The sequence below is a fragment of the Epinephelus lanceolatus genome, chromosome 8 (assembly GCF_041903045.1).
Source record: "Epinephelus lanceolatus isolate andai-2023 chromosome 8, ASM4190304v1, whole genome shotgun sequence".
NCBI lineage: Eukaryota > Metazoa > Chordata > Actinopteri > Perciformes > Serranidae > Epinephelus > Epinephelus lanceolatus.
In genome coordinates, this window is record NC_135741.1 from 28587050 (window position 1) to 28600670 (window position 13621).

General features: G+C 43.3%; 1 protein-coding gene across 2 annotated transcripts; it reads left to right on the plus strand.

Moving 5' to 3' along the window:
- Nucleotides 1-535: 535 nt before the first annotated feature.
- Nucleotides 536-13311, plus strand: pdpn (podoplanin). 2 transcript variants are annotated; one of them, XM_033629452.2, is made up of 4 exons: nt 536-739; nt 8904-9281; nt 9935-10043; nt 11667-13311. In XM_033629452.2, the coding sequence occupies exons 1-4, from the start codon at nt 676-678 to the stop codon at nt 11671-11673; spliced, it is 558 nt and encodes a 185-aa protein (XP_033485343.1). In that variant the 5' UTR covers nt 536-675; the 3' UTR covers nt 11674-13311. The 2 variants fall into 2 exon arrangements, with proteins under 2 accessions (XP_033485343.1, XP_033485344.1); XM_033629453.2 differs by having other exon boundaries at nt 9938-10043.
- The last annotated feature ends 310 nt before the right edge of the window (nt 13312-13621 follow it).

Sequence of the window (13621 nt, forward strand, 5' to 3'; positions counted from 1 at the left end):
TGTGTGCGCTGCTGATATAGCAGGGCTAGCGAACAGGAGGGCTGGCTGTGCAATATCAGCAGCACGCACACACACTCACACATGCAAACGCACACTTGGTGTGTACGAGGGCTGGCTGCACACCAAGACGAGAGCGCGTCCTACACGGGGCTGGACCACGAGGGCTGAAACCACCTTACTGCCCCAATCCGGACTCCCTCCCTCCCAACCCAACCTGCCCCTTGCTCCTCAACCCGCCCAGCCCACCACCAGTACCAGCACCCCTCCTCCACTCTCTGCTCAGTCACACTCTCTTTTCTCTCTCCTGCTGTGTGCCAGTCCCTCTCTCTCCCCCCCTCCACTTCCTCAAAGTGGCCACAGCTCCTCTCTTTTCTCTTGTCCTCTTTACATCCCTCCACCACTCTCTTTCTTCCTCCAGCTGTGTGAGCGACCAGCCCCGGCTCTGACCATTCCTCTTCACCTCCACAAGTTGAACGGAGCTCAAACTTCCCCTGAAGACTTAATTTTCATCATTGACCTTTTTTTTCCTGGTCCTTCACCCTTCCCCTCTGGAGAGGCTTGGTTGGTGTGTGCCTGGCGTGTGTGCAGCAGCGTGTGCAAGGGCTCTGGTGTCGTGCTCTTTGCCCTGAGGGAGTCCCTAAAGGTTGTGACTGACGGAGAAAAGTTATCACCAAGATGAATGTTCAGCTGCTGCTCCTGGTGGCCCTGGCTGGCCCTTTCTGTGCCTTTACACATGCAAGTAAGTGAACTCTCTGCTATCAGCGTCCTGCCGTTAGCACACTGTGTCCCCTCGCTCCCTCTGCCTCCATGTGCCCACCCCACACCTCTCTTTGTCTGTTATAATCCCTGTTGATTCAACAATAACACTCTGGATGCTGGTTTCAGAAGATAAACTCAATTGTAATGTATGTAACTACTCAATGAAGTGCTTATGTTTGAATCATTTCAAAGACTTCATATTTTTTATATATGCATCACTGAAAACTGCTCCCAACAACTGCTGGCTGCCGTCTGGCCCATATGTTCCACTGTAGCAGAGAATCACCCTGATGGAAAAGCAAAACTTTGTTCTATGGTGTTAATGTTACAGAGAGGGGGTAACTCAAATGAATGGTCTGTGTTGATTTTAACATCTGAACTCCCTCTGTCTCGCTTGCTCTCTCATTTTCCCACAACTCTTGAGGTCTGGAGGAAAAGTTTGATTTGCAGACACGGAGGGGAAATGTGATGTAATAGCAGGAGCTCTGCTGCCTCGTGTCTGTAAATTCTTGGCAATGGCAAAAAGAAAGGAATATCCTTTGGAACGCTCCCAAAACAGTGCTCATACACAGCGAGGGAGAGACGGGGGCCGCAAACTGTAACATACACCGTACACATTTATCTGAAAGCTTATCCACTGTCTCCCTCTCACTTTACTCCTGATTCTCTCGTTTCTCCTTCACTGCAGCTACTTTCATCCTCTGATTTTCCCTCTTGCCTCTATTTCTCCCTGTTTGTATGTTTTCTCTTTCTCTCTGCTTCCTTTCTTTGCCTTGACCAGCAGTGTTTGCCCAGGGGCAGCAGCAAGCACAGGGGGTGTGGCTGGGGCCTGAGGGAACTGTAGGGCAGGGCAGGGCTGGTTTGCGTGCGTGTATTAATAGAGAGAGGCTCTATATTTAAGAGGGTCATATGGATGAGAGAAGAGCAAGAGACGGGAAGAGAGAGAACACCCGGTATGTGATGAGCTTTAAGAGGCGCCCCACCCTCTTTTACTCGCATGTTGTTAGACCATGCAGCACGCCGCCCCTTGGCATTTACCCATCTTTGGTGGGGTATCAAGCTTTACCGTTTAAACCCCCCTCCCCTCTCCCTGCTCCCCCGTCTCTTAACAGTCCTTTGCCTTCCTCCAACTCTATGCCCCCTTCCCATGTTCCAGCCTGATGAGTCTGGACCCCGGGTGACAGGGTTGGTATAGGCACAGGGGGAGCAGAGAGGGGCTACGTCTATTTTTAAACAACAACCTTTCCCAGTCGGAGACGACGTGCCTGCCCCATTTCCATGGAGGTTTACTCTGAAAAAAAAAGCCCTTAAACTCTGGGAATGATTCTTAGCCCAGCCGCCTAGGTTTTCCAAAGAAAACGGGAAACAAAGAAAATAGCTCATTCCACATCTATGCTCCACAAATGGGGGCTTTTAACTCCCTCGCGCCTGCTCACTTAACTAGCAAACCCCATGTATCCTGTAAAACCCTCACACCGCTGCCCCCCCTCCCTCTGGTCTCCGTCTTAATGAGTTTTGTCTGCCTCTGCGGGCCTATAACATCCCCGTCACATCTGGCTGCCGAAGGGAGAGGTCAGTGCCCTTTGTCCGTGCCCACTTCTAGAAGTGACTCAAATGTTGCGTTCATGCTCCAAATATGAGACACATGCTGGTAAAGAGGGACCATGAGGAAAGGAGTACTTCTCACGTCAACTGAGTCTCACTTTCAGAAAATAAAAAAAAGCTCAGTCATACTTTTTACTTTTTTTCTCAGACATAAATTTTCCACAAGGAGAAAGAAACATCTGTTTATGGAAAGGAGTCTGAGGCCGTTTTAGCCGGGACCAAACCCAAGCCCTGATGACTCCAGACTATAGCAGGGCTTATGGCCCAAACCTCCCTGTGGACTTTTTTTCTGTGTGTCTCCTCTGTGAGGACTGACACAAATGTCTCATATCTCTAGCACCTACGTGTGCTGCAGGGTGAGACATGGTGCAAGAGAAAGCAAGAAAAAAAAATGGAGCTGCTGACTAAGGAACACTTACACAACTGGGTGGGTGTTTTATGATGTGGGAGTTGGACTTGAAGGTTAGCGAGATTAGAAATACATTAAGAGGCTTGTTTGATTGAATTCTAAGTCTGGGGTGTTAAGTTTAGTTTGTAAGAGAAGGAGAGTTGGAAGGCGGAGAGTGATGCCACAGCATGATCTGTTTATTTTGCCATTTCTACTGTGGTTGCATTTAATGTCAGTCCCACCCTGATCCATTACATTTTAGGAATTTAATCAGACCTGTTAGGCCTAAGATTAAAGGCCCCATTTGATCTCGCTGTGGACCAGTTTCTGCTCCTGGCGATAGCGTCCACATGGGACCTGCTGCATGTCCTCCTATCTAAGTCAGAAAAGGAGGGCGAAAAATCAGTTCCTGTATGTGTGGACGCTCATTGTGTTGTGTCTATGATAAGACTGGCTGAGAATATTCCACTCCAGTCTGTCTCCTGCTTAAAATCCCTAGTGTGCAGTGCATGGCACACCCCAGTATCTCTGCAGCTGACTCCTACTGGTTGAGTGGGGGAGGTTGTGCTGTGCGGCATCTCGTCAAAGCTCGTTGAGTTGGGCAGGGCGCCTATCTCCCTCACATTTCCCTCCTCCAGCGCCGCAAAAACATTCCTGGGCTCCAAAGGTGGACACACTCCCTCACACCGTCTGCACAGACCCTCCTACACAGGACTGTGAATTAGAAGCTCTCTCACACACACACGAACGTGGGGCCCTCAGTGACAGCTGATTGTGATCGTAATGGATGGAAGCTGCTACTCCCTCTTTTCCTGTCTCACACTGTATATTGTTGTGTCCCTCCTTCACTCTTTCACTCGCTCTGGAGGTTTTATTTATCCCAGGCAGGAGTGAAGCACCACAAGGATGCCTCCAACTCTTCCTCACAGCTTTTTGCTGTATTCCTGTCCTCTTAATTCCAGCTCTTTTTACCTGTTTTTTACACTCCACCACCCTGTACATCCCATCACTAAAACTGATTGGAGGGAAATTTTGAAGTCATTCACAGTCACACTTCATTGCACCTCCAGAAATCTTTCACGGGGGGCCAGATGAAGCCTTTCTTGCCGTAGCACACCAAAACCAAAATCCATAACTTAATTCCAGGAATTTGTTTATGCTGTAGAAATATAGGCTAGTCAAAAACTATATCAGTATGAGAGTTAAGGAATCACATACTGATATACTGTGGTGTCATACTTTCCAGTTAATATTACTAATTATCTGATGTGCACAGACTAATACCAACACAGTTAACATTTAGAATTCCACAATAATCCTGTTTTATGTGCATGTGAGAGCATTGATTGTTAGCCACCAAACATTTACTGGGAACAAGCTTTCTCGTGTTTAGAGGAGACTCTTGGGTACCCATAAAACGTGTTTTCATTCAGATATCTTGATTTGAGAGTACAAAAGTCTCATGCCCATGCCAGTTGTTCCCTCGCCAATATTTAGCCTAACTTTGGAGCATTATTTAGCCCCTTTCCCGACAAGCTATGTTGTAATGGTTGGTAGCAGTGGCTGCCCTAGGTTGTACAGTTTCACAAGATACCACTACCTTTGTACTAGCTTTAAAAATGAGTGTGCCACAGCCTCTTGAATACAATATTATCAGCAATCAGCAATCCAATTATTTTTGCCAGCGGGGGTCCAGCAATTACATCAGGAGGGGCCATGGCCACCCCCGCCCCCCCTGGGGACGCTACTTGTCACAATTACCCCATTATTATTTAAATTACATTCTGAAGCCTGCTTTTACAGATAGCGTCATCTCCAGATGTTTTCTGCATGTACTTACCTGGTCTTAACATTTACACAATGAGTCAGAAAGTAAGAAAATATGTTTTGTAGTTTTGGTGAATCAACCCTTTAATGCCCAGTCAGCGGCTGAGGCAGCCACAGGTTTACTCAGACACATACAGACATAAACACATGCTGTATGAGCTCAGCGGCACTGGCAGTATGATTTCAGGCTGTTTCATGCTTCACATGGAAATGGATGTGAGAGAGCATGTGTGGTCAAAATGATGTAATGGTGGGTAAAATGACCTGAGTGCACCACCGAACATTTGGAATAATAAGGACAACGCCGCAGTTACGTAAACCTGTCTCAGTCTAGGACTCAGAGAATGAAAAAGAAATTTGAACTGCTTCCAGTTTCTTTGTATTTTTATTTGCTGAGGGGATCTGAGTTTCTTCACAATGGCCCTAAAGTCCTGAGGTTTTACATGGTGCTCACATATCTAGAGATATCTTTGACTGGTTGACTCAAACCCCCATGTTGGCTGAAATCCTTACCAGCTTCAGGGGTCCTGAACCTGTGCTCGGACCCCTGTGAGGATTAACAGAGGGTCGCTTACATACATGCTAACCACTTCACACATGGCACACATCTTGCTGTGAGCAAAGACAACAGACCATGTTCACAATGAAATCAAGAGGCAGAAGGGACTCGGGGCTTTTCTCTCAGAGCTCCCCTCCGCCCTTCTGCCCTCCCTTTCTTTCTCTCCAGGGATTCAGCCTTCTCAAAGGTTTCAGCAGCAACAAACCTATCCTTAGGGAGTGGCAGGGTCATGGAGAGGAAGACGGGCAAGAAGTGGATTAAAAGAAAAAGAGAGTAGAGGGGATGTAGACCACAACAGTCTTACTGCGTTACTCACTAATGCAGCTGTATTAACCCGGGATAGTCAGCACAGTGGGGAGGAAACACTACTCAGAGCTAATTGTGGGAACTGTACACATAATGAAACAATTGTTAGAGGGGGTTGAGGGGGCTATTACACATAGCGTACAGCCATACTCTGTGAAGCGCAGACCATTTTATCATCACTTACAGACTTTCCAAACAAACAGTCTGAGTCGTCTTTAGAAAAAGAAAAAAAAAAGCTCCCTTCAGTACCCTGCCGCAGTGGGAACAAATGTTTTGTTATATTTATCCCGCCTGTTGCTAATGAACTCGCTAGCCAACACAGGAATAACTACACCGGTTGTTCGACCATTCAGTTATTTTTACCCTTGTAAAGTATTCTCTATTATTGCAAGTATTTAGAACAATTGGAGAGAAAACGGAGATGGAGAGAGCATGATGTCAGACGCTAAGTTTAGAAGACTCACATCGTTTCTGGTCTCTGCAGCAAGAATGTTTTCAGGGAGAAGTAGTTTTAGCTTCTTTTTTTTTAAGCAAAGAGGAGATTTCGGGCCAACATCGTGTCAGTGGAAAGTTAACTCTAGACCGTAATTTTGGTGCCATACTGAAATCTACCTCCTTAATTTTGAAGCAGCGCTGTCCAGGCTAAGCTTTTAGTTGTGGCTGAACGTGGGGAGATGGAGCTAGGGTTATTGGAGGGAAATGATTAGGTTGAACCCAGGCCGCTTCATAGTCCAGACCTTGATGATAGACACAAGGATAAATACATGTCGTTTTGCAGATGGTAAATACAACATGTGAGCCTCCATTTTGCTGCAAACACAGAAGGTAAACTTGATTTTTATCATTCACAGAAGTCAAGATCGATGATGTATGATGATTACACACATCTCTATTAATAGGAGAGAAAGACAAAAGCTGAAGATGCTTTCAAAATGTATGCCTGACATTTATTTAAGGTGTCCAGTCCGCCATTTCCTCAAACCTCCCTGAGTCTCTCTGAAACTGCAAATCATCCAGTCGTGGCATCTCTCATCACACGATCAGGCGTTGTCCCTGCAACCCCACCCTTTACGTGTTAAGTGGCTGAGAGTTAACAAAGCCTTCCCGCGCTCGTCTCACAGGCAGCTCACTCCACAGGAAATGAGGCAGAGGATGTGGCATGCCAGCACGCAAGCACAGAGCCTTAAACACAGGATGGAGGGGTGGAGGGGGGTGGCATGTACATTTTATGAAGTCACAGGGTGTGGTGGTCATGCTGTCACGTTAGCCATGTGCCAGCGATGAGAGAAGTGTTAATGAAATGAGTGTGAGAAAGAGGAAAGGTCATGTCATCTCGTCAGGGAGGAATCTAAACATTTATCTTGTCCTTTTTGACCTTCTTTGTACCCGTTCTGACAGACTGGGGGCTTTTTCTGTGTCAGCTGCCAGTCTAGACTTTATATAACTGGCCAAAAGGCTGACAAATGTTTAGGCATACTCTACTGAGTCACACACACATATCAGGAAAGGGCAATCATTTGATATTCAATGTTTTCATCCCTTTTATGTTACACATCATGATAAAGTTTACAGTTGTCTTGTCTTGAATTCAGTCTCCACTGTGTAGGATTCAGGGAGACATATTGGTAGAAATATAATATACTTAGTATGTTTTCATTACAGTATAATCACCTGGAAATAAGGATCGTTGTGTTCTTGTTACCTAAGAATGAGCCGATTTTATTTACATAGCGAGCAGGTCCTCATCCACCAAGTCTACTATGCGGCACCGCCATGTTTCTACAGTAGCTCAGAACAGACAAACCAAACACTGACTCCAAAAAGGGTCATTCACATTTTGGCATTTTCGGTTTGGCCACTGTAATTAGCAAACTGCTTTACTGAGTGTTTTTACCAGTGTGTTTTACCACCTCTGCGGATAATTTTGGGTCCCAATGAAAACCTCCTGAACACCTGGATCTTAAGTTATCTGAGAAAAAAGGTGAGCACAGATTAGCAGTTGCTTGGCTAGTGGCCCATCTCTGACAAGCAGAACAGCGTGAGAGAAACTGGTTTGTAACGTGAGACTGCTTTGTTCAGTTTGCCAGTTTTAATCACCTGGTCTGTTTGTTTTGGTGAGGAAGAGACCTCTGAGGATAATTCGGCTCCTGGTGAAAAAGAACTTCCTGCACAATGAACACTGAAGGAATTCTAATCAGGAAATATTTCAGCTGGTTGCAATTTGCAGTCCTCCCCTCTAGATGGCACTAAACGCCCCTAAATCTTATACACTGGACCTTTAACTATAACAAGTTACATTTTAATAATAATAATAAATAATTTTATGTGTCAAACCGGAACATTTTTGACAGATTTCAGGATTTTGACTTTTTAAATTGTGGGTTTTAGTAAAGATTATATACATATGTTATTATATCTGAGTCTCTCTAGGCTTCTCATGATTTGATTCTAATTCAGAGAGCTACCATACAATTACAAACTGATTATTGATACATCTTAATGCATCGTTTTTTATTTCAATACATGAATTATTTTTCTCATTGTGTGATTACTTTTAAAACATAATGTATTTGTAATAAATTAATTCACTTCTATTATCTTTTACTAAAGGTCGAGTGCGTGGGATTTAGTGGCATATAGCATTAAGGTTGCAGAGCTAAAACTTCTCCCATGTCCCATGTGTGTAGGAGAACTAGGCTGGCTGATGTGAAAATGTGAATGTCCCTATCTAGAGCCAGTGTTTGATGTGTCCGTTCTGGGCTATTGCAGATCAACATGGCAGACTCTGCAGAAGAGGCGAATTTGCATTTCCTAGAAAAGCAAAGGCATGACCTGCCCTACTCTGCCTTATTTTCCCTCTGATTATCTTACACTGACATTTACGTCCTAACCCCAACTCCTCTCGCCTTACCCTAACCAAACCAAACAAGGAAGGCAACAACTACTAGCCAATTAGAGAGACAGAAGGGCGGGTCAAGCTTAAATTTGCAAAGGGGAGGACCCACCCCATATGTAGATATAAGCGGCTCATTTTAAGGTAACAAAAACACGTTGATTTTTATTTACAGATGACTCTAAACTAATTAAAACATAGTTATGCATATTACATACCATCTCTGCCAATAGATGCCCCTAAATCCAACACACCGGACCTTTAATGCAGTAGTTGTAACAAATTGAAGAATGTAAACATGATGCAGTTACATTTTACCATCCAGCTGGTTCTGAACACACAGCCCTGTCTTAGGAAATTGCTACAGTTGATCATAATGTGGAGAATTGGGTTTTGAATTTCCGATTATTGACTTTTCTGGATCGAGACATAATCTTTCAAGATCGCAATGATATGACAGAAACCATATTCATGTATACAATTACAACAGCCCCACAGCCACAGCAACAGATTGTAATCTCACACTAATACCTGCATGTGCACCCATCTGTGCCCTCTCTCTGCAGGCCCCACAGAGCTCCCTTCAGAACTTGATGTTACAGCTGCACCAGCCATCACCACTGAGGCTAACGAGGGTACCATAGAGAATCTTAGTGTTAACACTGATCCACCTGCAACCAAATCAGCGGCGGCCCCTGAAGTGCATACAGCAGAAGTTATAACCGCGGCAGCACCTGTTACTGAAGTCAATACCGAAGCGGCTGTCGTTGAGACGGAAGCCCCTCCTGCTGCTACGGAGGGACCGGAACCCTTTATCACTGACCAGCCTGTGGTGGCGACATTAGCCCCCACTGTGGCAGCAAAAGTTGATAACAAATCTGAGGCAACAGCAGCCGCAAAGACAGAGGCAGATGACGAGGTAGTCGTTGAAGACGAGCCAGACGGTAAGGAACATGTGGGATGGAAGCTGGGGTAGTGTAGGCCTAAAGGTGCTTTGTTATTGACTGATATACTATAGACAATCGACTGTCAGCCTAATGTGTAGGTGAGTGTGCCATACAGGGATTAAAAGTCACATGCAGTCATCAGTTTATTAATTTAATTACAAAGAGACACCATTTGATTCATTCTAAGTGTTAAAATTACACATGAAACCTAAAATGCTTTCACCGTTCTACATGTAATACTGTATGAAAATGATTGAACTCACCCCTCTAGCGTTTCATTAACACCTTCACATCTGTCTATGTGCATTATGTTAACTCACATTATTTTATATTATTGCACAATTCTGCACAAACTATACTTCCACAAGCTGCACAGCTACTTAAGATATATTGAACATAAATTTATAGTGTTTTGTCCTATTTTAAATGTACTTTTATTCTATTCTATATTCATGTTTCTTGATTTATGCAAGACTTGCTTTTATTTTTCATTTTTATAAGTTTATGTTATGCACCAATACACCAAAGCAAATTCATTGTATGTGGAAACCTGCTTGGCAATAAACTGGATTGTGAGTCTGAAAACTGGTGATATCAAAGGCAAACTGAAGTCTGAACACTGGACTAAGTGTTGTCTTTCTGTCCCACAGAAGGCCTGAGTTCTGGCCAGGTAGTCGGCATTGTGATTGGCGCTCTGTTGGCAGTGGTCATCGTCATCGCTGTGGTGATTGCTGTTGTGAGGAGGATGGGAAAATACTCGTAAGTACCTCATCTCCGATGCTGGACACACACACGCATACAGCTTGAATCCATGTGAATCCATGAAGTTACAATGATGTGCCGTGAGTCATCACTTCTGGCTTCCTCTAAATATGGAGCGAAAGAGCAGCATGAGCTTTTAGTCATCACTGACACATGCTATGATGAAATAACACAGGCAGTGATGTAATGGATGTTGGAGAGAGAGCTGTTCTGTGTGATAAGATGATAAGATGACCTGGCATGCCCGACACAAACTGCGTAGCATTTCGACCATAATTGGTCTCCGCTGTTGAGCATATTCGACCATCAACCCTCCTTCATGAAGAGTAATAGAGGTCCCATCCAAGTGACAGCGTTCCCACGAACCACACACTCCCCTATGAGAATGCTGTAGTGAGCTGCATGTCTTGCTAATGATGAATGTTTCTTGTGTCACAGGTCTGCCAAGAACAAAAAACCTACGAAAAAAGACGTTATGGTTTCTGTAAATTTCTCTCTTTGAGTCCTTCCACTAATCCCTGTAACCCCTTCAAGACCATTATGATCCTATTTTAACAGATGTGCCCCCCCACCCTCCCACAAAAAAGGAAAAAACACCAACAGAGTTTGATACTTGTTGCCGCTTTTGCTGACACACAGTCCCATGGCCCACGGAGGAAAATTGGGCATTCATGGTGACAAGTGGCTCTATGCATTAGGCCTTAAAATGAGCCTGTGTATTGACTCAGTGTCTGTCTATGTGGCCAGCAGTCATCAAGCAGGCTGGTTTTATACTGACAGCTTGATTTGATCTCATAAAACAGAGGGCTTGTGTTTGTCTGAAGTGGGGCAGCAATACAAAGTCATCAACTTCTGTTTGGTTTTTGTCTCAGGAACTAATTAATCAGTCTTTCTATAATTGTTGGTCTGTTTTAAAATATTTATTTCACAGTTTATTGTCTAAGATCTTTGCTGACTGAAGCTACATGTAGTCCAGGGCTGCACAACGATGTGTTTTTAATCATCAACGCATTTTAAACACACCACAAAAGACAGATATTTTGCACTGAGGAATCGTTTGAGTTACTTAAAAAGAATATCAGTAGAAAAGTGCACTTTAAAATGTAACTATTAGTTCTTTTAAGTGGTGCTTTTTGTGTTCAGTTTGTTCAATAAAATAATATTTGAAATGATTTTAATTTCTGTGTATTTTTAGCAACTAAAATCATTACACATACATAACGATATCTCATGTCCCATATTTTCCTCATATCGTGCAGCCCTAATGTAGTCTGAAAACTAAACTTGTCTACTCCCAATCAACCTGGCTTTAAAACAAAATGTCTTCTTTTTATTTAAGATTTGATAAACACGCCTCTTATGTAAACCTTATGTTGTCCCTTTCTTTGTATATTGACCATCTTTAATCTATTAATAGAAGCTACAAACCAGTTTTTTTCACCACCCATATTGTTGTCAATATTAAATTAATTTACACCATGAAATGACACTTAACAAAACAAAGATTAATAAACTTTAAATTAAATAAAACCTCAGATTCTTTAACAGCTATAGATACAATAATCCTCCTTTTCCAACCTGACTGACTCTTTCTTTCTTTTTTTTTTTTTAATCCCACAGCCCTTGAAGAAGAAGTCGGCTAAGCAGCAGGAGCGCCCGAGGTTCTGGAAATTCTGAACTACTGAACTGTGACGTCACTCGCGATCATTAAAACAAGCACGATACCAGAACTAAACTAATCTAACCAGGACTCTGGACTGTTGCCAAAAAAAAGAGAGGGGGAGGCTTGTGTGTGTTTATGTTTGTACTGTATGTACGTGAGACGAGAGGGGTACATGAGCAAACCTCCTCACCTCCCCCCGTACCTCCCTGACCCCACCCCCCTTCCCCCCCAGGAGCCACTGATATAAAAGGCTCTGTCCTTCCCTACTCCCTCGGAGAGAGAACAAAACAAGGTGACGGCAGGATGTCACAAAGAATTTCAGGCCTTTTCAAATGCATTTTGCTAAAAAAAAAAAAAAAAGAAAGAAAGAAAGAGGGAAAGAAAGGTAGGGGATTATCTGACATCGAGGGATAAAATCTCTCTCCTTTAAAGAGTGACTGATTTAGATTTGCATGGAAGTTTGAGAGGACATTAAAATGAAAAATACTGACAAAACAAAAGGAAATTAAATGCGCATGAAAGGTGGGAGCAGGAAAGAGAGCAGGAGAGACTGTTACAAATTCCACAGGATGTATATACAATGCAAGGGGACTACATAGTATACAGCTAATGACTTTCTCATATGTTGCAGTTGCATAGGCTAGCATTTGATATTATGGAATACACAGTACATATGGGCTATTGTTGTGGCTAACAGACCTTTAAAGCACCCCCCTGGGCACCAGTCGAAGCATTTTCTCATGTAGCCTGAATCCCTGATATGTTGGCCAACTGTATGAAGCACCGTGTGCAGAAGTTGTCTTGACATAACACACTCAAGAGCTCTGAGAGCTATCATGTGGCTAACAGAAAAGAAAAGGGCACCCTCATTTGCAAGAGTAACGTGACATTCTGCCCACTTTAACACTGACATATAAAAACCTAATACATATCTGTGAAATTTAGCAGAAGGGTTTGTGCCACTGTCTCTGGTATTCTCTAGGTAGTTAGGAGGATTTTAACTTTTGAAGTGCATTATTAATGTGAATTGACTGTACTGTTTAACTGCCACCCATTCCAAAAATACACAGCTTCCACGACTTCTGCCTTGTTCCTTTATAAAGGCTCACACACAACCAGTGGTCATTAGACATTGCCATAGCATTGTCTTGGCAATGTGTTCATAGTACTTCTATTAATAGTTAGATTACCAGAACAGTCATCCGGTCTTTAAATTTGAGCTAACCCCAGATTGTGTGCACAGGATGACATTTTATAGTTGCACTTAGTTTTTAGTGCACAGTGTTAGGCGGTAATGCCCTGTTTTGTTATTTTTGCAACTGTAAGTGTGCTAAATGGGTGTACAAATAATGAAGTCTCAGCTTAGCTCTGCTTGCTTTACAAACTCGTTTAATATGTGCACTGAATGAGTGGTGTAATGTTTAATGAATAGGCTTTAGACACTGCAAATGTTTGCAACGACACGTCTTTTGTTTCCTCTCCTCTGCTTTGCCGCATATTATCAGTTCTAGGTCTTTAATTTGTGCCATCTGATTTGTTTGAACCCTTTTATTTAATTGCGGTGTTTTTGTTCATACTGTTTCAATAAAAAACTGAAAACACTCTGAAAGCTCCCTTTTGTCTTTTGTGCATGAAAACGTCCCTCAATAGCTTTTTGAAACATCCGTTTATTATCCTAGCCATTTCCTGTCAATTAGATTACATAGTTACCGTGACAACGCCTAAAAGTCAACACATTCTTAAGCAGCACTGTATTCAATCTCGAGTCAGGGCAAAATACTTGTGACAGTTAAAATCTCATGACACTTATTTCCTATTTGCAAGTGCAATTCACACACATCATTACCAAGCATCTAGTCCACTCTGATTGGCCAGTTCAAGTAATGCCTCGAATTAAAAAACAGAACACCCC

What these genes read in the sequence shown, in the direction of transcription:
- pdpn (XM_033629452.2), top strand. Translation starts at nt 676, where the DNA reads ATGAATGTTCAGCTGCTGCTCCTGGTGGCCCTGGCTGGCCCTTTCTGT. An exon ending in CTGTGCCTTTACACATGCAA is followed by an intron (nt 740 to 8,903) that starts GTAAGTGAACTC and finishes CTCTCTCTGCAG; the next exon opens with GCCCCACAGAGCTCCCTTCA. An exon ending in CGTTGAAGACGAGCCAGACG is followed by an intron (nt 9,282 to 9,934) that starts GTAAGGAACATG and finishes TCTGTCCCACAG; the next exon opens with AAGGCCTGAGTTCTGGCCAG.